This window comes from Mustela nivalis (genome assembly GCF_964662115.1).
Source record: "Mustela nivalis genome assembly, chromosome: 9".
In the NCBI taxonomy this organism is placed as follows: Eukaryota; Metazoa; Chordata; class Mammalia; order Carnivora; family Mustelidae; genus Mustela; species Mustela nivalis.
In genome coordinates, this window is record NC_139028.1 from 66,330,614 (window position 1) to 66,355,187 (window position 24,574).

Sequence of the window (24,574 nt, forward strand, 5' to 3'; positions counted from 1 at the left end):
AAGATGGAATGAGAAAACATTTGTCATTGAAGAAACATAATAAGTAACTTATGCCTCTTGAATTTAATTCTAAGTGTTGGGCAGTTTGTGCTGGGAACACAAACTAGGAAATAGCCCTATACTAATAAAATAGTAATGTCTTTCACAAAATAGTATATAAGTGTTGGTACCTACTGTATTCCATATATTAATTACAATTTTTTTTACAATTTTTTTTTTAGTAAGTATGACACATTCACCTGGGAAATTTCTGTCTTCTAAGGTAGTAGTGATTTAATTGAATGTAACAAGGTCATAATTCCATGGTATCCACCTGTCTTGCTGGCTAATTAAAACAAAAAGAAAAACTGAAAACAACAAAACAAAATTACAACAACAACAAACTTTACAAACAAAGCATATCAAATGTATGTGTTTATGTGGACTTTAAGAAATCTCTCCCCGATATTTTTTGTTTTGACACCATAGATGACAGGGTTCATCATCAGAGGGATAAGAAGGTAAATGTAGGCTATAAAGATGTGGATGTGAGGAGCTATGTTCTCACCAAATCTATGAGTGATGAAGGAGAAAAACGCGGGCATGTAAAACACTAGGATGACCCAAGCATGAGAGCTGCATGTGCTTAAGGTCAAGTCTAGCCTCCTTTGATGGAAGTTAAAACACAGCATGAAGAATGAGAATATAAGAGCACATTATCAATATGAAGTCCAGCCCACCTGAAAGGGAGGTGAGTTAAGCCTTAGAGTCTGTGGATCCTGGTATTGGCACAGGCCAGTTCGATCAGGGCCATAAATTCTCAGTAGGTATTGGTGATGACATTGGTTTTGCAGTAGGGAAGCCTCATCAGTAAGAAAGGATGAGGACTCAGCAGGATAATTCCACGTAGGACAATGGCCAAACTCAAAGCCATGATTACTCCATGTGTAAGGATGGTGGAGTGCCTTAGAGGGTTGCAGATGGCCACATAACGTTCAAAGGCCATGGCCAATAAAAAACCTGACTCCATGGCAGACAGAGAGTGGATGAATATCTGGGAGAGGCAAGCTTTAAAGCTGATTTCTCTGTCATTGAACCAGAAAAGGCTGAGAATCTTGGGAATGGCAGTGGTGCTAAGCATCAAGTCATTCAGAGAGAGCATGCAGAGGAAGAGACACATGGGCTTATGAAGACTGGGGTCCATCTTGATGATGAACACAATTCCCCATCAGAGCCAGTAGGTAGACCAGGCAAAAGGGGATGGAGATCCAGACATGAGCCACCTCTAGTCCTGGAATTCCAAGGAGAAGGAAAGTAGCTGGATGGAAACTGGTTCTATTCTGAACTAACATTTTCAGTCACTGAACTTGCTGTAATTTAAGTGTTGTCAATGTTATTTTCAATAGGTTGAGCATAAAAAAATACTCTTTGTTTATACCTGAAATATGTGATACATATCTTATGACAATCTATAGCAGGAAACTTTGTTCCAGATTCAGGTATCAGGGTGAGGACATGGAATTAGCCAATAATATTTGTTTTTATCTCAAAATTCAAAAGGTGCTTGAAAGAGTAGGATTTCAGAAGAAAGAACAGAAACCTAGGGAAAGAAAGAATAGAACTTACAGTTGTGACATTTTACTCCATATCTCATTTATTCTCCAATGCATAAACACCACCTAGTAATTGCTGGAAACATGCCAAGTACTTATTTTCACTAAACAAATAAAAAAGTACAAAAGAAGCTTATTTTCAAGTGAAAAGTAGAAAGTTATTGCTCTGATTATGTCTCCAAAACATCTTTTGCTCTATTAAGCTTGTTTTTTCTCTTCATTTGAATTTTGTTTTTTCATAAAACTCATTATAAAAGTATATTGCTATTTTAGATTAAAAACTTACTGAACCTTGTACAAATCAATTTCTGTGAATGTGATCAGATTGATATGCAAAGACAAATATGAAAGTTTGGACCATTTAAACCTTGATTTTCATTTTAAAAACTAAACCTTGATTTTTAGCTTTACTGATCTTTGTTACTCTCACTTTATGAAGTTCAAACAAAGCATCCAGCTACATCTCTCAGACACATTTCTATAACAGCAACAAAATAAGCACTATTTCAGAATTTAGCCTACTTCATTTATCATCATTTTTGCTCTTAAGTATCTTAAATTTCCAAAATATTTTGTTCAGCTGTATGCACCAGTAAGTCCATAAAATGTTCTTGTCAATGGTTTCCATTTTAAATTCCCTAAGTGCCACCTTTCTTTTACTCACCTTACTATATTGAAGACCCTCTAGATACAATTACAGTTTAGCTTCTGAGGTAAAGACTGGCACAGCAGGAGACCTTCCTGACCCTGCTTTTCTCCTATAGTTGGAGTCCATTCATTGGTCACTAAATTTGCTATACATGCTGTTAAATATTTTTAATTCTTCCTCTGCTTTTCTCTGGAGTAGAAATGCCTGTATCATGTAGTCCAGTTTCTTTATTTGACTGGTTTTTACCTGGGTTGTACTCAGCTTTCAGATGGTGGCAAGACAAATCAGCTGCCTCCTACATCTTGCTCTGGTGCCTTTGGGTTTTTCAGGAGGGTTATGCAAAATTAATGCCCCATGGAGTTGGCTGTCAATGATCATGAATGAGAATATCTCTTTTTGTTCTTTTAAAGGAGTCTCACTGACCAGAGAGATGACAGCCTTTGAGAATTTTGCAGTCACTAGAGGACTAGCCTTGGGAACCAATAATGAAAGAGTCGTGGTTATTAGGGTCATAATGGTGATTATTTAATTGTACTTTTGTGGGACTAAACATTACAGATTACAGAGGGAAAGCATCAGTCTTCGCAGCATGAAGTTGATTAAACTTTATATAGCCCCACATTTTTGAACAGTAAAGTTCTTTTTTTAAATTTTTTTTATTTTACTTATTTGTCAGACAGAGAGAACACAAGCAGGGGGAGCAGCAGGCAGAGGGAGAAACAGACTCCCTGCCAAGCAAGGAGCCCGATGAGGGACTGGATTCCAGGATGCTGGGATCATGACCTGAGCCAAAGGCTATCAACTAATGGAGCCAGCCAAGCTATTTACTATTTAACAAATAAAAAGTCATTTTATATTTATTATTATTGTTGTTATTGTAATGTTGATTTTCAAACTAGGCCTGGAATTTCCATTTCCAAATGAACATGAAGAGCTAAGTAAAAATGTCAAGCAGTGTAATTAAATTCCCTGTTACTCTTTTTAATTAATGGCCTTGGAAAGAATCTGTGAAATTAGTACTGGCAATCATTAATGACTAATGAAGGAACTATTATACCAGACATGAGTCAAAACAGACCATATAATGAGTCACTTTGTCCCCTTTTCTGTCACTTCTCTTATCATTAGTCTTTTCTGACCAGTCTATGATTACAAACTTCCCTGGACCATCAACTATACCATTGATATTTGCATATGATGTGTATGTTGTTTATGATATCTTTATAAAGCTCATAGGATTTATGATTTGTCCAAATCAAACAAAGAGCAACTGAGAATTTCTCAGAGAACACATTTAGAATTGGGGGATTTTATATGTCAACTTGAATGGAAGGGGAAAAAATTATAATGCTATATAATGAATTTTATCCCAGGACCTGAGTTTCCTTTCTCAAAGACTAAAGTCCCTGTTTTTTTTTTTTTTTTTTTTCCTCAGGGTAATGTAGGAAATACACACACACACACACACACACACACACACACACACACACTTATACACACACACACAAATATGTGTGTATATATGTGTGTGTATAGATATATATGTCCAAATATATCCAAATGTGAAGATAATCTTTGAAAAGCAAAACACTCTGCCATATTTTTTATGAAGTTTAATAGATAGATCTGTTTATGAAGAAAAATTAGAGATCCCTTTTTTTGGTCAGATATGCAACTTATCTAGAATTATTGTGATTCTCTGTAGGAGTTATTCTCTCTCATAACCCTCCCAGAACACACTCCTCTTTATCAAGAAAATCCCCATACCCACTTTAACTGAAGCAAGTATTAACTTCCCAGGAAACTATCTCTGAATAACTCTGGTGATAAAGCCTAGTTTATTTGCTTCTCATTTGCACTCACAGAACCACATTCAAGTAGTTCTAATTTTTATGCTATTTTACATATATGTACTATATATATATATATATATATATATATATACACATATATATGTTTTTTAATATTTATTTATTTATTTGAGAGATAGGACCAGTGAGAGAGAACATGAGCAGGGGGAGGGGCAGAGGGAGAAGCAAGCTCCTCACTGAGCAGGGAGCCTGATGGGGTCTCGTCCCAGGATCCCAGGATCATGACTGAGTTGAAAGCATTTAAGTGACTGAGCCACCCAGGTGCCCCCTATACAATGTATATTTAAATTTATCTTCCAAATAAATTGCTGAATTCCTGAGAGCAACATCTAAATTTTATCACTGTTTTATGCCTGATATCTGGCAATTAGTCTTCCACGTAGTAGGCTATTTCATATGGAAAAATTAATTGCATTAAAAATAGAATTATACATTTACTTATTAAATGATATCTGTTACAGAAAATATAGTAGGGAATAAAGTTTAGAATAGTATCAACCCCTATTTCATTATTTAAATAAATAACAATATTAACCTGTTCCTAGCTAATTTAAAAAGTCTCCCAGATTTCCCTAGATATCACTTAAACACTCAAAAACAAGGGTGTAATGTTATATCAATTATTTATATCCAATATAGATATATTAACATCAGTTACTTATTACACTTGCCTTATTATTTGGATGTTGGAGTATATATGCAAAATAATAAACAGAATAGATATGAATAATTTATTTCCCTTCATTTTATTTTATTATTATGTTCAATTAGCCAACATAGAGTACATCATTAGTTTTTGATGTAGTGGTCCCAAATATTCTACTCTCTTTGTCATCAGTAACATACACCCTTTCATAAATACACAGTTAAAAAATCACGGCACATTTGTAGTCATTTCATTAGCAAATTAAAATGGAATAATCAGAGCCAATTGAAATGATTAATTACGTACTGAGATTATCTCAATAAGTTTTGGTGTCAGTAAGAGAAAGATGAATCAGAAAACAAATAGGATGAATGGACAAATGATAGGGGGATGAACAGAAGGATAGATATGAGATAAATGAAACATAACATGTTAAGTGGAGAATCAAGGAACTGAGTAAACATGACAAGTATTTGTGTGATTTTTTTCAACTTTTCTGTTTGTTTAAAAATATTTATAATAAAAATTTGGGGGAAAAAAGGGAGATGCAGCTCTGGTCATAATTGCTACTTAGTAGTGGGGAAGGAGAATGAGAATTTGCTTCCGGTATGTGGGCCTTTCCATGTCTCTTAGATTGGAATATAGTTCTCACAGACTTTTCTATTTCCTTAGGACATATTTTCACTTAATAATATGAGGAAAATAACATGATAAAATGCAACTCATTTAAAGAATACAAGGAAAAGGTAACACTTTAAAGAGTAAACCTACAGTTCACTCTGTATCCTTTAGGATAGGCTTGTCCTCAACTGATGTTTCTGATGACAATCTGTGTAGATACATTGTGTGTGTATGTATATGTATGTGTCTCTGTATGTTTACTCAACCAATGAATAGTATGGAAAAATGTCTCACAATTTGTATAATGAAGACTCAGATATAAGAGTTTAGATAGCTTAGGTTTTCTAAATTTGAATTTAAAGGATTATATGGGGACATTTGTTTCTGGACAAATTGGGGTAAAGGGACCTGCACGAAAGAACTAAAATACCATAAAATAAATGAAGTCAAGGCACTCAAGATACTGGACATCAGATAATGAGGGGCAATGGAACCTGAGGGGTGGGAACCAACTGAGGTTATCCCCAAGCTTACTGCCTAGGGAAAGCTATCAAAACACATTAGGGAAAGGTAGAACCCAGGCAGAGTTCAACATGATTCCTAAATTCAGGATCTGGAGCTGAGATTCTTGGGAGAATAAAACAATTAGAAACAATCAACCAATATACCAAAGAGAAGAAATCTGCAAAGAAAGGGAACTATTTTGATCTTCAGAAGGACCGTATTAAGAACTTACTTTAATGCTGATTAGTTCATGCACAAACTAATTAGTTCTAGCTAATCTACCCAAAACATGTGTGAACCAGTCTACTGAAATTGGAGGAAGAACCACACACAAAAAAATGGGGCAATACTTGAAGCTAACCCTTTTTGAGCAACCACACAAGAATTTCTCATAATTTATTGTGATAGCTTTATCTATAGAGTAATCTTTATGTCACAATATCACAATAGTGATAGAAAGATAGAGGGAGACCATGCACTGAGGCAAAATGAGTACCAGATGCTCTGCTTTTGCATAGGATAGTATAAAAACAAAATCTGGCAAAATCAACCAATTTGCAATCTAATCAAGTCTCAGAATAAAGCTTGAAAACAGAGAAATTAAAATAAAAAATTAGCATCCAGCAAGGTAAAATACATAATGTTTGGCATTTGTTCCGATTTACCAGTCATGAAACAAAGTAGAAAAAGGTTCATAAGTGAGGAGAACAATGAATCAACTGAAACTGACCCAGACAAATGACACAGGTACGAGAATTAACAGATATAAGCATTTAAAATCTTTACAAATTCATTCCATATCTTTGAAAATCAGCATCCTAGTATCCAAAGGAGGGATAAAATTGGGATGGCAGTCCAAAATTCACCATCAACATAAACTGTCACTATTTGACACAACTAGAAGCTCACTAAAATGCCCCATTCGAAAGGTTTTTTTTTTTTAATTTTTTTTAATTTGACATGACTCAGAAATCACCCTGAATAAAAGACATTTTTAGTGGCAATTGTTTACCATTGGAGTATCTTAAGGCAAATTTACTGATTGGGCTAACAAAAGACTGACCATAAAAACTTAAACAAACAAATAAGCAAAAAACATAGAATAAGATGCCAATCAGAGAGTTTGAAAAGTTCCAACATAGTCCTAAGAATCTAGAAAACCATATACCTGTGTGCATAGTACATGCACAAGATTAAAAAGAAATACACTCAAAATAAAAATTTGCTTTCTAATCAAGGGCTTTATATCAGCTATTATGAATAAGTTCTATGAACTAAAAGAAACCAAGTCTAAAGCAGAAAAAAAAAAGTTTGAGAATTATGTGTCACCAAATAAAAAATATAAATAAAGAGATAGGAATTTTAAAAAAGAACCAAATATAATGGAAAAATATAATAAATGAAATGTAAAATTCACTCCTGGTGCTCAAAAGCATATATGAACTTGTAGAAAAAAATGAATAAGCAAACGTGAAGAAAGGCCAATTGAGACTACCCAACTAAAGAAGCAAGAAAAAAAAAAGAATTGCAGAAAAACAAAGTCTCAAAAACTTTCAGGATACTAACAAAAAATAGCAGCATACTTATAAAAGAAAACTGAAAATGACAAGAGAGACAGAAATAACATTTGAAGAAATATTGGCTGAAATTTTTCAAAAATTGCTTAAAAAAAAAAAAAAACTTTAATCCTCATATACAGGAAGCTCAGCAAATTTCAAGTAGGTTGAAATCAAGATATTCTTAACCAGTGTCAAACTTTTGAAAGAAGAAAACAAAGGGATAATCTTCCAAGCAATAAGATATGATTTTAAATACATTTGATTGTTAAGAATTTAAAGAATCTCTCCCTGATTCTCTTGGTTTTCACACCATAAATAATAGGGTTCATCATGGGTGGAATAAGAAGATATATATTGGCTATAAAAATATGGATATGTGGAGCAATGTGGTGGCCAAACCTATGAGTGAGAAAAGAGAAAAAGGCTGGTGTATAAAACACTAAGATGACCCATACATGGGAGACACATGTGCTTAAGGTCTTGAGGCGGGCAGCTTTGGATGGGAGATTAAAGACAGTGAGAAGAATAAGGACATAAGAACAGATGATCAATATGAAATCCAGTCCCCCTGTCAGGAATGCCACAATTAGGCTGTAGGCTCTACGAATCTTGGTCTCGGTGCAAACCAGCTTTATCAGGGCCATAAACTCACAGTAGGTATGGGGGATGACATTAGTTCGGCAGTAGGAAAGCCACCTCAGTAGAAATGGGTGTGGACTGAGGAGTATAGTTCCTCTGAAGACAATGCCCAAACCCAAGCCTACAATCACTGCAGGTGTTAGGATAGTGGAATGTCTTAATGGATGGCAGATGGCTATGTAGCGGTCAAAAGCCATGGCCAAAATAAACCCAGATTCCATAGTAGACAGAGAATGAATAAGATACATTTGAGTGAGGCAGGCTTCAAAGTAGATTTCTCTGTAATTGAACCAGAAGAGGCTGAGAATCTTGGGAAGCGTAGAAGAAGTAAGCATCAAATCAGCCACGGACAGCATACATAGAAAGAGGTACATAGGTTCATGCAGTTTGTGGTCTGTCTTGACAATGAATAGAAGGGCAACATTTCCCATTAGTGACACTATGTAGACGAGACAAAAAGGGATAGAAATCCATACGTGGACAGTCTCCAATCCTGGGATGCCAAGTAGTAGGAAGGTGGAAGGGTGAAGATTGGTCCTGTTATAATTTAACATTATGCAAACAGTAGATATTCCATGGCCCTGTTCAAATTTTAAAAAATCACAAAAATTATAAATATATGAATACCAGGTTTTTTTTTTCATTATTCTAGGCCAGAATGGATGCTGGCTATTGAATTAATCCTTCTGTAATATAATCTTGAAAGGCATCAAATACATGGGACTATGTTTTGGAGGGTAAGAAAAATCATTAGAAAATCACCTATCTAGCTAGCTAGCTAGCTATTATCTACCTATCTATCTATTCTATCTCCTTGACTTTTTTTTTTTTTTTCAGAAAGTGTTGCTCAGATAGCCAGATGCATTTCAGAAGTATTCCAGAAGTAGTAGTTGATACATTGCTAAGAATGAAGATATAATTTTCTACTGTTTGAGAAAAGCAAAAAAGTGTAAGTACCACCATCATGAATGAGATCAGTGATTTGCGATATTTTAACTCTCTTATTCCCCTTCCAATGATAGAACTTACAGATATAAGGAAAAGGTGACTTGGGAAATACTAAAGAACAATTGGGGAAGCGATCTAAAAAAGCAAAATGAAGAGGTATGAACAAAACTGGTCCTATTTTTAAAGATGATTCATTGAGCTAATAAATGAAGGACACTTATCTTCATAAAATGAGTTCAACTGAATGATAAGAAAATATTTAGCAAAGGACTATAGAGAAAATGACTAAGTCTGAAAAGTACAAGTGTTCAGATTACCAGATATTTGTATGTTTTTTGTAAAAGATCAATCAAATTTTCCAGAAAGTGAGTGAGTAATACATTCATCAATAACACAATATACTTCACACTGACTTTTGTTTCCAAAGCAAATTCCCCTCCCACCCGCCCCGTATGCCCTATATTGTGCCTTTTATTCCTGAGACTTAATTCATTCCATATGGAAGGCCTCTTATCTCTCACTCCCCTTTACCCATTTTTTTCTATCTCCCACCCCCTTCTTTCTAGCAACCCTCAGTTTGTTGTCTGCGTTTACAGGTCTGATTTCTGAAGCTAACTTTTAAATGCAACTCTTGGCTCCCACATATCAGCTTGTCAGATAGAGTGCCTTAAAATCTGTGAGCAATTATTTTGGAAAGGTATCCTAGCAATAAAAAATTGATAAATCATTATTTTGGTTCAAATATTGGTATATGGTGATCTTATGTAACTTGAGGTATCCTTTCACTCAGACTGAAATTCAGTGTGATTTTTTTTAAAGGTTTTGACAAATGTGGCTCAGTACTAAATCCTGAGTGAATTAATAGTTATGAAAGAGGTTTCAGATCATCTTAAATATTGAGTTCATCTTCTACCTTATTTTTTGTTAAGAAATTTAAGCATCTTTCAGAGAACCATAGGTGCTGTCTCCATTACTTAAGACTAGATCTAGAGCCCCCATCATAGGCTCCATAATTCCCTTCTCATGCAAGCGCTGAATTTTCCCATCCCAACTCAACTACAATTTCTCACCCTATATCCTGGTTATCTTACCTTTACTAAGAGATGGTCTCATTGCTCACCCTGAGGGTCAACTTAATACTGGCTATAACTGCAAGAGCCATTATACCTCTTTTCTTGGGGGACTAGAGGCCTTCCAGGAATATCCTGCGTATCGCCACTCATGAGAATGCTATCTGATTGTAAACAATTTCACTAGTCTCTCCCAGTCTCTCCAGGCACAATTTAGTCTCTTGAAGGGAATCAATCTAGTAGTGTCTTCACCACCTAAGCTCTTAGCTTAGAAACAAAAAGGAGATGGCCTCTGGACTCCCAAGTCTCTTGAGATGCTTGGTTTATTATACCCCCTGGGCCTAAGCACATTCAGAGGTTGTAAATTAATGTCTTCTTACATTGTATGTGATGAGAGCTAGAAGGAGTGGAGAAGGAGTGGGGGATACCAGAAAGGTGCATGTTTATGAATTAATTAGGGTGTCAAAATTAACATTCCCATATATCTCCAGATATTCTAAAGTTACTTACCTGAATCTTAATTAGTTCTGAAAAACAACTGAAGCTCTAGGATATTTTCTAGTCATGTTCCTATTCTTGAATCACCCATGAACTTTACTTGTTTGATCAAGTACAGAATATTCATTATCCCCCTCTACAAAAGAATCATTAATTACATTTTGGTTAGTGCATTGTGCAAATAATGGGTATATTTTTCCTTATAGATATGCCCTTCCTCATCCTCCTATTCTATTTCTGTATTTCAGGAGTGATGAACATTATAGACTATATTTTCCAGGATCACAGATGATCTGTATTTATGCTGGGTTTGTTCAGTGGGGGCACTGGTGGGAAAATATTAGGGAAAAATAAGGAAAAACATGGTTTATTTCTCCCTATTTCTTACTCTTTTTAACTGCCATTTGCTCCAGGACTCCAGATCCTGCCAGAGGGGACTTCCATGGTTTAAGCTTCCACTGAGAGACTCAATTTTTGAGATATGATTGAAATCCTGATTCTTCTCTCTGCTTCACATACCTAAAGTTGGTATGGCTTCCCATAGTTCTTTAAAAAAAAAATTTGTATAAGAAATACAAATTATATCTCATAGCTCAATCAAATCTCAAAGATAAGAAACATGCAAAAATCAAAAATTGCATTTTTATACACCAATAATGAACAATATAAAAAGGAAATTATCTAAATAATTCCATTTATAATAATATCAAGAAGAATAAAATAGGAATGATTTAAGCAAAGAGACAAATACTTGCACAGTAAAAAATATAAAACATTGTTGAAATATATTAACGAAGACACAAATAAATGGAAAATTATCCCATACCCGTGGATTGGGAGACATAATATTGTTAATATGTTAATACTACCCAAAGTGATCTATAAATTCAATGCAATCCCTATCAAAGTCAAGCTGACATTTTTTGAACAGAAAAATCCAATGTAAAATTCATACAAAATTTCAAGGAACACAAAATAGCCAAAAAAATTTTTTTTTGAAAAATGAAAACAAAGTTCAGGTCTCATACTTCCTGATTTCAGAACTTACTCCAAAGTGACAGTCATTAAACCAATATGTTACTGGCCTAAAGTTAGACATATGATCTATGGAATAAAAAGGAGAGTTCCCAATTAAACTCTCACACATATGGTCAGGTAATTTCTACAAGATCATTCAATGGGGAAAGAATAATTTTTTTTCAACAAATGGTGATGAAAAAACTACAGATCCACATAAAATAGAATGAAGTTGGACTCACAGCATATAAAATATTAGTAAAAAATAGATCATACACCTAAACAGGAGAGCTAAAGCTATCAAATTCTTTATTTTTTTTAAGATTTTATTTATTTATTTGACAGATAGAGATCCAAGCAGGCAGAGAGGCAGACAGAGAGAGAGGAGGAAGCAGGCTTCCTGCTGAGCAGAGAGCCCGATGTGGGGCTCAATCCCAGGACCCTGGGGTCATGACCCGAGCTGAAGGCAGAGGCTTTAACCCACTGAGCCACCGGGGCACCCCAAGCTATCAAATTCTTAAGGAAAAAAAATAAAAGAAAAACTTCATGACATTGTATTTGACAATATCTTGGATAGGACACCAAAGCATAAGCAACAGAAGTAAAAAACAAAACAAAAAAAAAGCTGGATTTCATTGAAATTAAAACTTCTGTGCTTAAATATGGAGAACAAACTGGTGGTTGCCAAAGGAGAGGTGGATGGGGGGATGGGTGATATAGGTGATGCAGATTAAGGAGTATACCTGCTGTGATGAGTTCCAGGTGATATAGGTCAGGGTTGAATCACTATATTGTACACCTGAAACTGATATTACACTGTATGTTGATTATTCTTTAATTAAAAATGACAAAAAATAGTTTAGTGCATCAAAGGACACTATCAACAGAGTAAAAAGGAGGCAACCCACAGAATGGGAGAGGATACTTGAAAATCATACATCTGATAAGAAATTAATAGCCAGGATACATAAAGAACTTTTAAAACTCAACAGCAATGACAATAACAACAAATGACTGGATCAGAAAATGAGCAAATGACCTGAATAAACATTTTTGCAAAGAATGTGTACAAATGGCAAATAAACACATGAAAAGATTTTCAACATAAATAATTTTTAGGGAAATGAAAATCAAAAACCACAATGAAACATTACTTCACATTTATTAGGATAGCTATTACTTTAAAAAATAAAATAAAAAAAGAAACAGCAGTTGGTGTGGATATGAAAACATTGGAACACTTGTGCATTACTAGTGGAAATGTAAAATGATACAGATGCTGTAGAAAAAGGCATGATCATTCCTTACAAATGAAAACAAAGAATTACCATATGATACAGCAATTTGACTTCTAGATATATATCCCAAATAAATTAAAATAGGGACTCAAACAGATATTTATACAACTATATTCATAGCAACAATATTCATAATAACCAAAAGGTAGAAGCAAAATATCCATCCACAGATAAATGGATAAATAAAATGTAAGATAGGTAGATGATAGATGATAGATAGATGGATGATAGATAGGAATCTACATCTAATCTATATATGTTTTCTCTGTGTAACTATAGCCCACTATAATATACAGGAATATTATTCAACATTAAAAAGGAAGGAAATTCTGATGCATTCTACAACATGAATGAGCCTTGAAGATCTTATGCTGAATGAAATAAGCCATCACAAAAGGGCAAATACTGTTATGATTCCACTTGGATGAAGTACCTAGAGTAACCAAATTCACAGAGAAAGCAAGAATACTAGTAGTTGTCAGGGGATGTAGGGAATATGGGAGTTAATGTTAAGGCATAGAATTCCAGATGGGGAAGATTAAAAAAATCTCTGAAGAAGGTTGGTGGTGATGATTGCACAACAATGTGAATGCATGAATCACTGGACTGGACAATTAAAAGTGGTTAAAATAATAATTATTAGCTATGGTATTTTACCATAATAATAAAAAAGGCACAAGTAAACACCCTTTAGTTACATTCCACCTTAATGCTTAAAAACATGAATGGTAATATTAGATAGATAGACACATAGATGATAGATTGATCTTCATGGCTTTTTCTTTATTACCAACATACAAATATATAGTAACAAAAAGAAACAGCAGGGGAAGCTTCTTTCAGTTGTACCCTAAACTGTTCCATAAGCAAGAGTAGGAAAGTATCCATCATTTAGTTCTCTAGAGAAATCTTATTTTGTTTATGATGTATGTCTTTTTCTCTTCTTTTTCTCTTTCTATTGTTCACTCTCTATTTGTAATTATCCTCCAAAAGACATACAGATAAAAGGAGATTAACAATTTGTCCTTCAATATTTAATAAATGACTAAGCTGAAATAACTTGTTAGATTAGAATTTTTGGAATTCAAAGACATGTAGTAAGCAAGAGAACTTTCAGGCAGTAGATGCAATTCAACTTGCAGGAGTAAGAGCAGCAAGTTATCTTACTCATATCATCACTTTTATTTTATTCATTTTGTCAGTCCAACTAAAATCAAGCAACTTTGACCATTAATGTCTTAAGAACGCGCTCCCGTATTTTCTTGGTCCTTACTCCATACACAATGGGGTTGAGGAAAGGGGGCACCAAAAGGTACATATTTGCAATGAAAATATGGATATGTGCAGGCACATTCTTCCCAAAACGGTGAGTGAAAATGGAAAAACCAGCTGTGGAATAGAACACAAGAATAACACAGACATGTGATCCACATGTTCCCAAAGCTTTAAAGCCAGCTTCTCGGGATGGCAGGCGGAATACAGAGCGGAGGATGAAGGCATAGGATACAGCAATGAGAATGGCATCACACGAGCCAATGATAGAAGCCATACTGAGGCTATAACTCTTGGTGGCCCTTATGTCCATACACGCCAGCTTCACCACAGCCATGAACTCACAGTAGGTATGGGCAATGATTCGTGTTCTGCAATAGGGCAGCTGTTTGAGCAGGATGGGATGTGGAGAAAAGAAAGCTATTCCCCGAATCACCACAATCATACCCATTATGGTGATGCGAGCATGAGTGAGAATGGTGGTATGACGCAGTGGATGACAAATGGCCACGTAACGGTCAAAGGCCATGGCCAGGAAAAAGCCTGATTCCATAGCAGTAAAACTGTGAATGAAGAACATTTGGGTCAGGCAGGCATCAAAGGCAATGTCATGGGCTCCAAGCCAGAAGAGACAGAGCATTCGGGGCAGGGTGGATGTGGAGAGGACCAGGTCGGTGATGGAGAGCATGCAGAGAAAGAGGAACATAGGCTCATGGAGGCTTCGCTCTGCCCTCACCACGGCCAGGATGGTCACATTCCCCACCACAGCCACCACGTACATGGAGCAGAAGGGAATTCCAATCCAGACATGCAGGTGCTCTAGTCCTGGGATGCCCATCAACAGGAAGGTGACAGGAGAGGGACGAGAAGTGTTGAGAGGAGGCATGTTGCTTTTCCCTTTGCTTTTTGTCACTACTTCTGAAGAGGAAGCAACACAACCAGATGCTAAAACCATGGAGGTTCAGTTCAAGAAGACCCTTAATGATTTGTTGCTAAAAACAATTCAAGTCATAATCATGTGTATTTAAATTCAGTAGGATAATAATGCTAAAATTGGTAATAACATACCAAATGACAGAAGTATAGAAAGGTAATACTTACTATATTAGGGACCTATATGTCACCTTGTCCATTCATTTGCAATGAAAGATTCCATCTTTAGTCACACCTGTACTTAGTTCAACAAATATTTACTGAGAGGTTACTTAGTTTCTTCCTTAAGCTCTCATTCAGTATTTTCCTCAGGTCAGTGAATTTTCCATAACTGGAAGAGATCTAGCAGAGACCTTGTGAAAATATCTAGGAGTTATTGAAAGGACCCTTATAATCCACTCTGCCATTCATGTGAGGAATAGAAATAAATGGTCTTTGTCTCTATCTGGACACGATATTGAAGACTTTGGCACAATTTTTGAAGTAGAATCAATCAACTCAATTTCTATCTTTAGCCTTTCATTTGTCACTCTGCATATGTTACTAATCTGTCAAATTTATCAATGATGTTGCTTTTTCCTTTTTGCCTATTTCTTTCTATCATGTACTACTTAAGTAGGCACATATTATGTTTTGTTGAACCAGCTGATATCTGTTTGTAAAGATAAGGTATTTCTTAACATTAACCCCTCACTACCTTTTTATCCTCTTTTTTTTTTTTCAGATTTAGATTATTTCACTGCACAGCTGTATACTAATTGTGCTCCTTCATTTATTGATCCAGAAACCCGAATTTCAAAACATGCACAACAGTTTATTTATTGGACTGGTATATTTACCTAATGATGCTTTAGGTACCATTACTGACTGCAGTGGGTTTCTCTATACTTCTTCCTATAGTTCCAACATATAGTCAAACCTCCGTGGCAAAGAAGCCCTGGGATAAAGGGGTTGAGCATGAGGCAGGAGCTGGGAGAGTTGAAGAAAAGAACTAACTTTTAAGTCACTACAAATACTCTAATTGTAGAGTAACCCTTGTTTACTGGTTTTCTGCTTTTCTTATCGCCTATTAAGGCAATACTTAGTATTGTATGTAGTTATGTTGTCATCAGTTTTTTAGGAAAATTTGCTTTCCTTATATCTCAAACAAATTTTCATAAATGCAATATGAACTAATAAGTTACACAGAGTTATTACTATATAGGCTTTCCTGAATCATGCCCAAACTCTTATATTCCATATATATATATATGTGTATATATATATTTTTTCTAGGCTTTTACATTAACTAGAACTTAGCTTTATTATAGTGAAAAACACTTGAAGAGCACAACTATGGCTTTCCCTCCTGCCCATGATTTAGCTTTTAACAAGTAATTACACTATAAAATTAAACAGGTAATATATAAGGCAAAAAATTTTTTTTTTTCCCAAAGGAGAAGGAAGGATGAGTTATACAGAAATGACAGCAAGTGATCAAATTAAGTTTAGTGAGTTAAGAAAAGTCTTCTACTTAGGCTAGAATGTGAAGATTGTATGAGTTTTTCCCCTGGGTTCTGAATATAGATATTTAGGTATAGATATAAATAATGCATATCTACCTACCTGCACCCATATGCACACACACATAAACAAAGGAAAAAAAAGGAGCATAAGCGAAGTTACACCTGAAGGACAATCATGATGTAACAAAATAAATCTAGTGTAGCTGGGACTCGAAGGTTACAAAGAGATTAAAGTGAAATAAAATTCTGTGAATAAACAAAAGTCCCCAACATTCATGGGTAAAGCACATAACCAATAGGAAATGTTATAATCTAGTATATGTGCTACCGAAGCAAGCACAATGTTATAATCTAGACTAATGGAGTGGTTATCACTTGTTTAAGTGCTAAGTACATGTTGGGGTTACAGATACAATACAAAGCATTGCAAAAACAGAACTGGAAAGTACACACACTCACAGATACACACATGCTGGTTTATATATTTTTTTCTTGTACAAACACACATAATACAACCTCTATGGTATCATCTCCCTGAAAATGCCAACCTGTCATTGAATATGGAGATCATGAAGTAGCCTTATTTTGTTCCTCCAATAGATTCATATAATATGAAATATGGTCAAAATAAGAGATAATCCTCACTTAATGATATCTTTAAAAAGATCTTTGCTTCCTAGAATTTTTTTCTTCATTTTATCTGTAAAGAATGAAAAATGTGCATTCTCTCAATTTCAAAAAATTACATATTCCCTCTTGACTCCAGGACATTCAGAAAGTAAAAAGAGTTTAAGAAAATCCCATGTCCTTGAAAGTTTTCCTTATCATTCAGATTATATCTTTCTCTCCATCCATTTCTTGTTTCATAACCTTAATTAGTTCATGAAGAAACTGATTCAGAACAAAGAAGCAACCTAAACATGCAGTTTCTATATATAGCAGTTTCAACATGGTAATCTCAGAGGATAAGCAGGGATAACATCTGACACAACCAGGTCCTTATGGAATCAGTAGGAGAGGGGCAGTATTAGTGCTTTGGTAAAAGGTTTGATTATCTTCCTAATTTCAGGGATAGTTACAGATGAAGCCATCTCTTAGTATTTTGTTATAATTTATCAATCACATAATAGGACCTGAAGGGAACTGAAAAAATACAGAACACATTCTTTATTCCTTGTATACATCAACTTCATCCCAATGTCAACCTGAGACATAAACTTTGCAGGCCAGAAGAGGGGGATGGTATGTTTAAATTATTTAAAAAAATAACCAAGAACTCCTTATCTAGCAAAACTGCCTTTCAAAAATAAAGGACAAATTAGGACATTTCCAGGTACACAAAACCTGAGAGAGTTCATTATCTCTAGACCTTCTCTGCAACGAATGCTAAAGGGAGTCTTTTATGTTGAAATTCAAGGAAGTTAGAGAGTAACTCAAACCTATACAAAAATATAAAGCTCTTCAGTAAAGATAAAGCACACATATATATAAAAACCCGTATGATCACAATTTTGGTTCATAACTCTACTTTTTATTCTGCTACATAATAGGAAGGACAGAAGCACAAACAGAATTATAAATCTAAGTTAATGGGTATAGGACATATAAGGATTGTTGCGGCTGGCATGACAAATCAACCAGGAATGTGAGGGTAAGAGGATGGTGAAAAGAAATTAAGAGACAAAGAGATGGGGGCAGGAGGAACACCAAGGAGGATGTCCAATAGTGCCAATTTTATTCAAGGCTGTGAGGCATTATACAGCTAACAGAAACAACTATAAAAAAGTATCTACTTTTAACTGATTATGAAATAGACTGCAACATGCACAGAAAACCCTTCAAGCTTTCCCATTATCTATTTCCCAAGTACCAATAGCAGACCCTCTAGCACCAAATGTACTGACTTCAAGGCCACTCAAGACATAGTTTATGTAAGCACAGCACAATCTTACAATGGTGTAGCTTATGGCCTGTGCAAGGACAGCAAGGACCAGCCAAGAATTCATGACACTGACCAAATCATCTCTATCTGACAGGCAAACGTGTGGGAAGTCATGTAGGTGAGCGCACAACACATAGCACAGACCCTTTCTCAGTGCTACTGGACTTCATCGACCTAAACCTTTTGTTCAGCTATTCAGCCTTTAAAGCAGGCACAAGTCAGGGCCTGATTTGGTCCTCCTCTCAAGCCTTATCTTGGCCTCCCACAAAGGATGTACTTTGTAACATTAATAACATAGAGTGTGGATGGTGAAGCTCTAAAGGGAGGAGTAGAACTTTTGTATGCAATTGCAGTCTAGTTGTTATCAGTTTCAAATACATTGTTATAACTTTAGGATGATATATATATTCCCTCTGGCAATCACAAAGAAAATATTTGTCAAATATTCACAAAAAAATGTTAAGGAATCAAGAAGTGTCATTGCAAAAATTAAAAAAATACAAAGGCAGTAAGAGAGGAAAGAAGGAACAATAAAATTATAAGACATACAGAAAACAGTAAGACGATAATGGTAAATCTTTCCTTATGAACAATTATTTTAAATGTAAATGTTTAAAAGTCCCCAGTCAAAACAAAGAGTGGCAGGATGGATTAAAACAACAGAATCCAGGAGCACCTAGGTGGCTTAGTGGGTTAGGCCTCTGCCTTTGGCTCAGGTCACAGTCTCAGGGTCCTGGGATTGAGCCCCAAATTGAGCCCCACATCAGGCTCTCTGCTCAGCAGGGAGCCTGCTTCCCCCTCCCTCTCTGCCTACCTCTGTCTACTTGTGATCTCTCTCTCTCTGTCAAATATATAAATAAAATCTTAAAACAACAGCAACAACAACAACAACAAAAACCAAAATTCAGACTTCATTTTTCCAGTCTAGCATGTGAGACACTGGAAGTTTACACTGCACCCTAACAACAAGTAAAATATGGAACCAACTGAAAAGTCAGCAACTCTTCTTGGGCCCATAAGAGAAGCAAGATCATAGGGCAAACTGCTGCTTCTGAAGCTGAAGAAACCAGTAAGTGAAGACAGAAGAATACAATTTATTGGAGCAGAAATCTCCATGGGAAGCAGTGCCAGGATAAGAAAATACAAACCACAATTGACAAGGTGCTAGAGGCTTAGTGTGGGCAAACCTGAGAGATGAACTCCAGGGGAACCCATTCATTGATTGGTCCCCACTCTTTCATAAGTTTTCCTACAGGAACTCATAAGGTCCTCACAGTGTTATAAAAGACAATCCTCTCATTCGGCAGGGGCAGGGGAAAGTGAACCATTTTGAAATACATCAGAGCATTCTGTTCTTCTTAATAAGGTCTGCATTTAGAAAAAAACTAGTTAGCCAAACCCTAATCTGGTAAGGTTTTATCAGAGTCTAACTGGTCTGGAGGAAAGGAAATACTCAATTCTGGCTGGCTCTAGCCTTCCAGGTGGGAAAAGGGAAAAAGCCAACTTCAATCCACCCTAGACATCTGGTTCCTCCTAAGAGGAATGAAGGGTAAATTGGGTATAACACAGGAAATTTATAGCTCAGATGTAAAAGTTTACTAAAAGACTGAGACCTAATCATGGAACAATGAGCAATCCCCCTCTCCCTACATCTTACTGCCTCATTAGTAAAGGCCTATTTGTGGCAGTTTTCAAAGCCAGGACATTGTGTCAGGAAGAAATTACAAAACATACTAAAAGGCAAAAAACACAATTTGAAGAGAAAGAGCCAAAGCTGGAACCAAACTTAGATATGGCAAGGATGTTGGAATTCCTAGACTATGACTTTTAAAAACTATTATTAATATACTAAGAACTCTATTGGATAAAACACACATCATGCAAGAACACATGGGCCATGTAAGCAAACAGATGGAAATCCTAAGAAAGAACCAAAAAGAAATGCTAAGGTTCAAAAAAGTAACAGAAATGAAGAAAGACTTTGAGAGGATTATTAACTAGTATATTGGACATACTAAAGAAAGATCTCTGATCATGAGAATACCTCAATAGAGACTTTCCAAAATGAGAGGCAAAGAGAAATAAGACTAAAAAAAAAAAAAAAAAAAAAGAAGAAGAAAAGAAAAACAAACAAACAAATCAAGCAAGCAAGCAATGTCTAAGGACTGTAGGACAACTAATAACAACACACTATGGAACATATGAGTAATGGGAATATCAGAAGAAGAAAAAGGAGAGATGGGAACAAAAGAAATATTTGAAGTGATACTGATGGAGAATTTTCTCAGATTAATGTGAGACACCAAAGTATGTATCAAGGAATTTCAGAGACTACCACGTAGTATAAATGCCAACAGAACAATAGATCTAGGCAGATCACCTCCAAACAGCAAAATGTCAATGATGGGGAAAAAAAAAAAAACAGAGTTTAAAAAACAACAACACGTTGGTTATCAAGAAACAAAGATAAAAATTACATTTAATTTGTCCTCAGAAACCATGCAAGCAAGAAAAGTGGAGTGAAATTAAAGTGTTAGGAGAGGGGAAAAAAAAGGAGAATTCTGTACCCTGAAAAATAATTCTTCAAAAATGAAGGAGAATGGGGCGCCTGGGTGGCTCAGTGGGTTAAGCCACTGCCTTCGGCTCAGGTCATGATCTCAGGGTCCTGGGATCAAGTACCACATCAGGCTCTCTGCTCAGCAGGAAGCCTGCTTCCTCCTCTCTCTCTCTCTCTCTGCCTATTTGTGATCTCTGTCTGTCAAATAAATAAATAAAATCTTTAAAAAAAAATGAAGGAGAAATAAAAAATTTCTCAGACAAACAAAAATTGAGATAATTTGGTATAAGTACACCAGCTTGAAAGAAAAGTTAAGTAAATTCTTAGAGAGAAGGAAAATAATATAGGTAAAACATCCAAATCTGCTTAAGGAAAGGAAGAGCATTAAGGATGAAATAAGTGAAAGTAAAATAAAATCTTTCAGTTTTCTTATTTGTAATTTATCTAAAGTGTTGATTGTTCAAAATAATTATATGAATATTGTATATAAACATACATTTACACACAGCTGCTATAATTATTTTGAATAAATGTTTACCTGTTAGATAAATGTATGTACATGTACATGTATAAGGAAAATGAATGCCAGCAATGATACAAAGGACAGGAGGGAGGTATTAGGGTTAATTTGTTATTAAAAGTTACTCTCATGGTGGTATAGTGTTATTTGAAAGTAGACTTGGATTAGTTGTAAATGTATACTGCAAACTCTAGGGCAGTGACTAAAAAAAGTAAAAAAATAAAATAAAATAAAAAGAAGAACAACTGATATGCCAAGAAAGAGAGAAAATAGAATTATATAAAATTCTTAATTAAAACCACAATAATATTCTTTAACATGTATGTAGCTAAAAACAGAATATCAAAATACATGATGCAAAAACTGATAGAATTCCAAGAAGAAATAGATAAATCTTCTACTATATTTGGAGAATTCAACATACCTTTATCAGAAAATGACAGTTGCTGCAGGCAGAAAAATCAGTAAGGATACAGTTGAACTAAATGATATCATTGATCAACCAGGTATCATCAACCTCTATAGACTGCGCTATCCAAAAACAGAAGAATACAAATCATTCTCAAGCTTGCAAAGTTTGCATGGAACACTCACCAGGATAGAGCCTGTTTTGAGCCATAAAATCACCTCAGCAAATTTTTTAAATTTATTTTTTATTTATTTTTAGCATAACAGTATTCATTATTTTTGCACCACACCCAGTGCTCCATGCAATCCATGCCCTCTATAATACCCACCACCTGGTACCACAACCTCCCACCCCCGCCCCTTCAAAACCCTCAGATTGTTTTTCAGAGTCCATAATCTCTCATGGTTCACCTCCCCTTCCAATTTCCCCCAACTCCCTTCTCCTCTCTATCTCCCTATGTCCTCCATGCTATTTGTTATGCTCCACAAATAAGTGAAACCATATGATAATTGACTCTCTCTGCTTGACTTATTTCATGCAGCATAATCTCTTCCAGTCCCGGCCATGTTGCTACAAAAGTTGGGTATTCGTCCTTTCTGATGGAGGCATAATACTCCATAGTGTATATGGACCACATCTTCCTTATCCATTCATCTGTTGAAGGGCATCTTGGTTCTTTTCAACAGTTTGGCTACCGTGGCCATTGCTGCTATAAACATTGGGGCACAGATGGTCCTTCTTTTCACTACATCTGTATCTTTGGGGTAAATACCCAGTAGTGCAATGGCAGGGTCATAGGGAAGTTCTATTTTTAATTTCTTGAGGAATCTCCACACTGTTCTCCAAAGAGGCTGCACCAACTTGCATTCCCACCAACAGTGGAAGAGGGTTCCCCTTTCTCCACATCCCCTCCAACACATGTTGTTACCTGTCTTGCTAATTTTGGCCATTCTAACTAGTGTAAGGTGATATCTCAATGTGGTTTTGATTTGAATCTCCCTGATGGCTAGTGATGATGAATATTTTTTCAGGTGTCTGATGCCATTTGTATGTCTTCATTGGAGAAGTGTCTGTTCATATCTTCTGCCCATTTTTTGATATAATTGTCTGTTTTGTGTGGTTGAGTTTGAGGAGTTCTTTATAGATCCTGGATATCAACCTTTTGTCTGTACTGTCATTTGCAAATATCTTCTCCCATTCTGTGGGTTGCCTCTTTGTTTTTTTGACTGTTTCCTTTGCTGTGCAGAAGCTTTTGATTTTGATGAAGTCCCAAAAGTTCATTTTTGCTTTTGTTTCCTTTGCCTTTGGAGACATATCTTGAAAGAAGTTGCTGTGGCTGATATCGAAGAGATTACTGCCTATGTTCTCCTCTAGGATCCGTCTTAACAAATTTGAAAGAATAGAAATTACATAATGTATGGTTTCTTAGACCACAATGAAATTACACTGGAAACAACAAAAGAAATACCCAAATACTTGGGGATTCAACAATATACTCCTAAATAATGAGTGAAAGAAGAAATCTCAAAGAGATAATAAAAGATATTTTGAGCTAAAGAAAATTAAAACAAAATATGTTGTGAATGCAGCTAAAGCAGTGCCTAGAGAAAAATTTACAGCATTAAATGTATATATTAGAAAATAAGAAAGATATAATTTTTTTTAAAGATTTTATTTATTTATTTGACAGAGACACAGTGAGAGAGGGAACAGAAACAGAGGAGTGGGAGAGGGAGAAGCAGGCTTCCTGTTGAGCAGTGAGCCTGATGTGGGGCTCGATCCTGGACCCTAAGATCATGACCTGAACCAAAGGTAGATGCTTAACAACTGAGCCACCCAGGTGCCCTGAAAGATATAAAATTTAAAAATCACAATTTCCACCCTGGAAGCTAGAAAAGGAAGAACAAATTAAATAAAAAATAAGCAGGAGAAAAGAAAGAAAAAAAACAAGATTTAGAGTATAACTCAGTAAAATTCAACACAGTGAATCAATAGAGAAAATCAATGAAACCAAAACCTGGTTATAACAATATGCCTCTAGACAGGCTAACAAAGTAAGAGCGAACTAGGACACACATTACGAATTGAAAGAGGGGATGTCACTATAGATTCATGAACATTAAAAAAAAAGTAATATGAGGGACAGGTCTATGCCCATAAATTCCATAACCTGGATGAAATGAAACAATTCCTTGAGAGACACAATATGCCAAGACTCACATAAGAATTAGGTGATCTGAATAAGCTGGTATCTGATAAAGAAACTGTTTAAATGATTGACAGTCTTCCAAAACAGAAAACACTCAGCCCAGACTAATTTACTGATGAATGTTACCAGACATAGAAGAATGTATATCTAGTATAAATATCTATATCTATACTAGATATAGACGTATATCTACTCTTTGCAATTCTTTTCAGAAGATAGAAATAGAATACTTTTTAATTTGTTCTATGAGGGCAGGGTTTCCTTAATGTCAAAACCAAAAACAAAAAGAACAACAAAAGAAGACTACAGACCAAT

The 24,574-nt window shown here is 35.4% G+C and overlaps 2 protein-coding genes and 2 pseudogenes across 4 annotated transcripts in view; 1 reads left to right on the forward strand and 3 right to left on the reverse strand.

Annotated features, from left to right (window-relative positions):
• The window catches only part of LOC309840223 (olfactory receptor 51A4-like), a 263,349-nt pseudogene that overhangs the window by 195,290 nt on the left and 43,485 nt on the right, over positions 1-24,574 (forward strand). The gene's annotated exons all lie outside the window — the stretch shown is intronic.
• LOC309841250 (olfactory receptor 52D1-like) lies at positions 402-1,331 on the reverse strand (annotated as a pseudogene). The gene has a single exon. The product of its transcript is annotated as an olfactory receptor 52D1-like (transcript).
• Positions 7,691-8,635, reverse strand: LOC309841251 (olfactory receptor 52K2-like; the record flags this gene model as incomplete). The annotated part of the gene is made up of 1 exon (XM_082684166.1): positions 7,691-8,635. One exon carries the CDS (start codon positions 8,633-8,635, stop codon positions 7,691-7,693), a length of 945 nt encoding a protein of 314 aa, XP_082540292.1.
• Positions 14,126-15,070, reverse strand: LOC309840167 (olfactory receptor 52D1-like; the record flags this gene model as incomplete). The annotated part of the gene is made up of 1 exon (XM_082682240.1): positions 14,126-15,070. One exon carries the CDS (start codon positions 15,068-15,070, stop codon positions 14,126-14,128), a length of 945 nt encoding a protein of 314 aa, XP_082538366.1.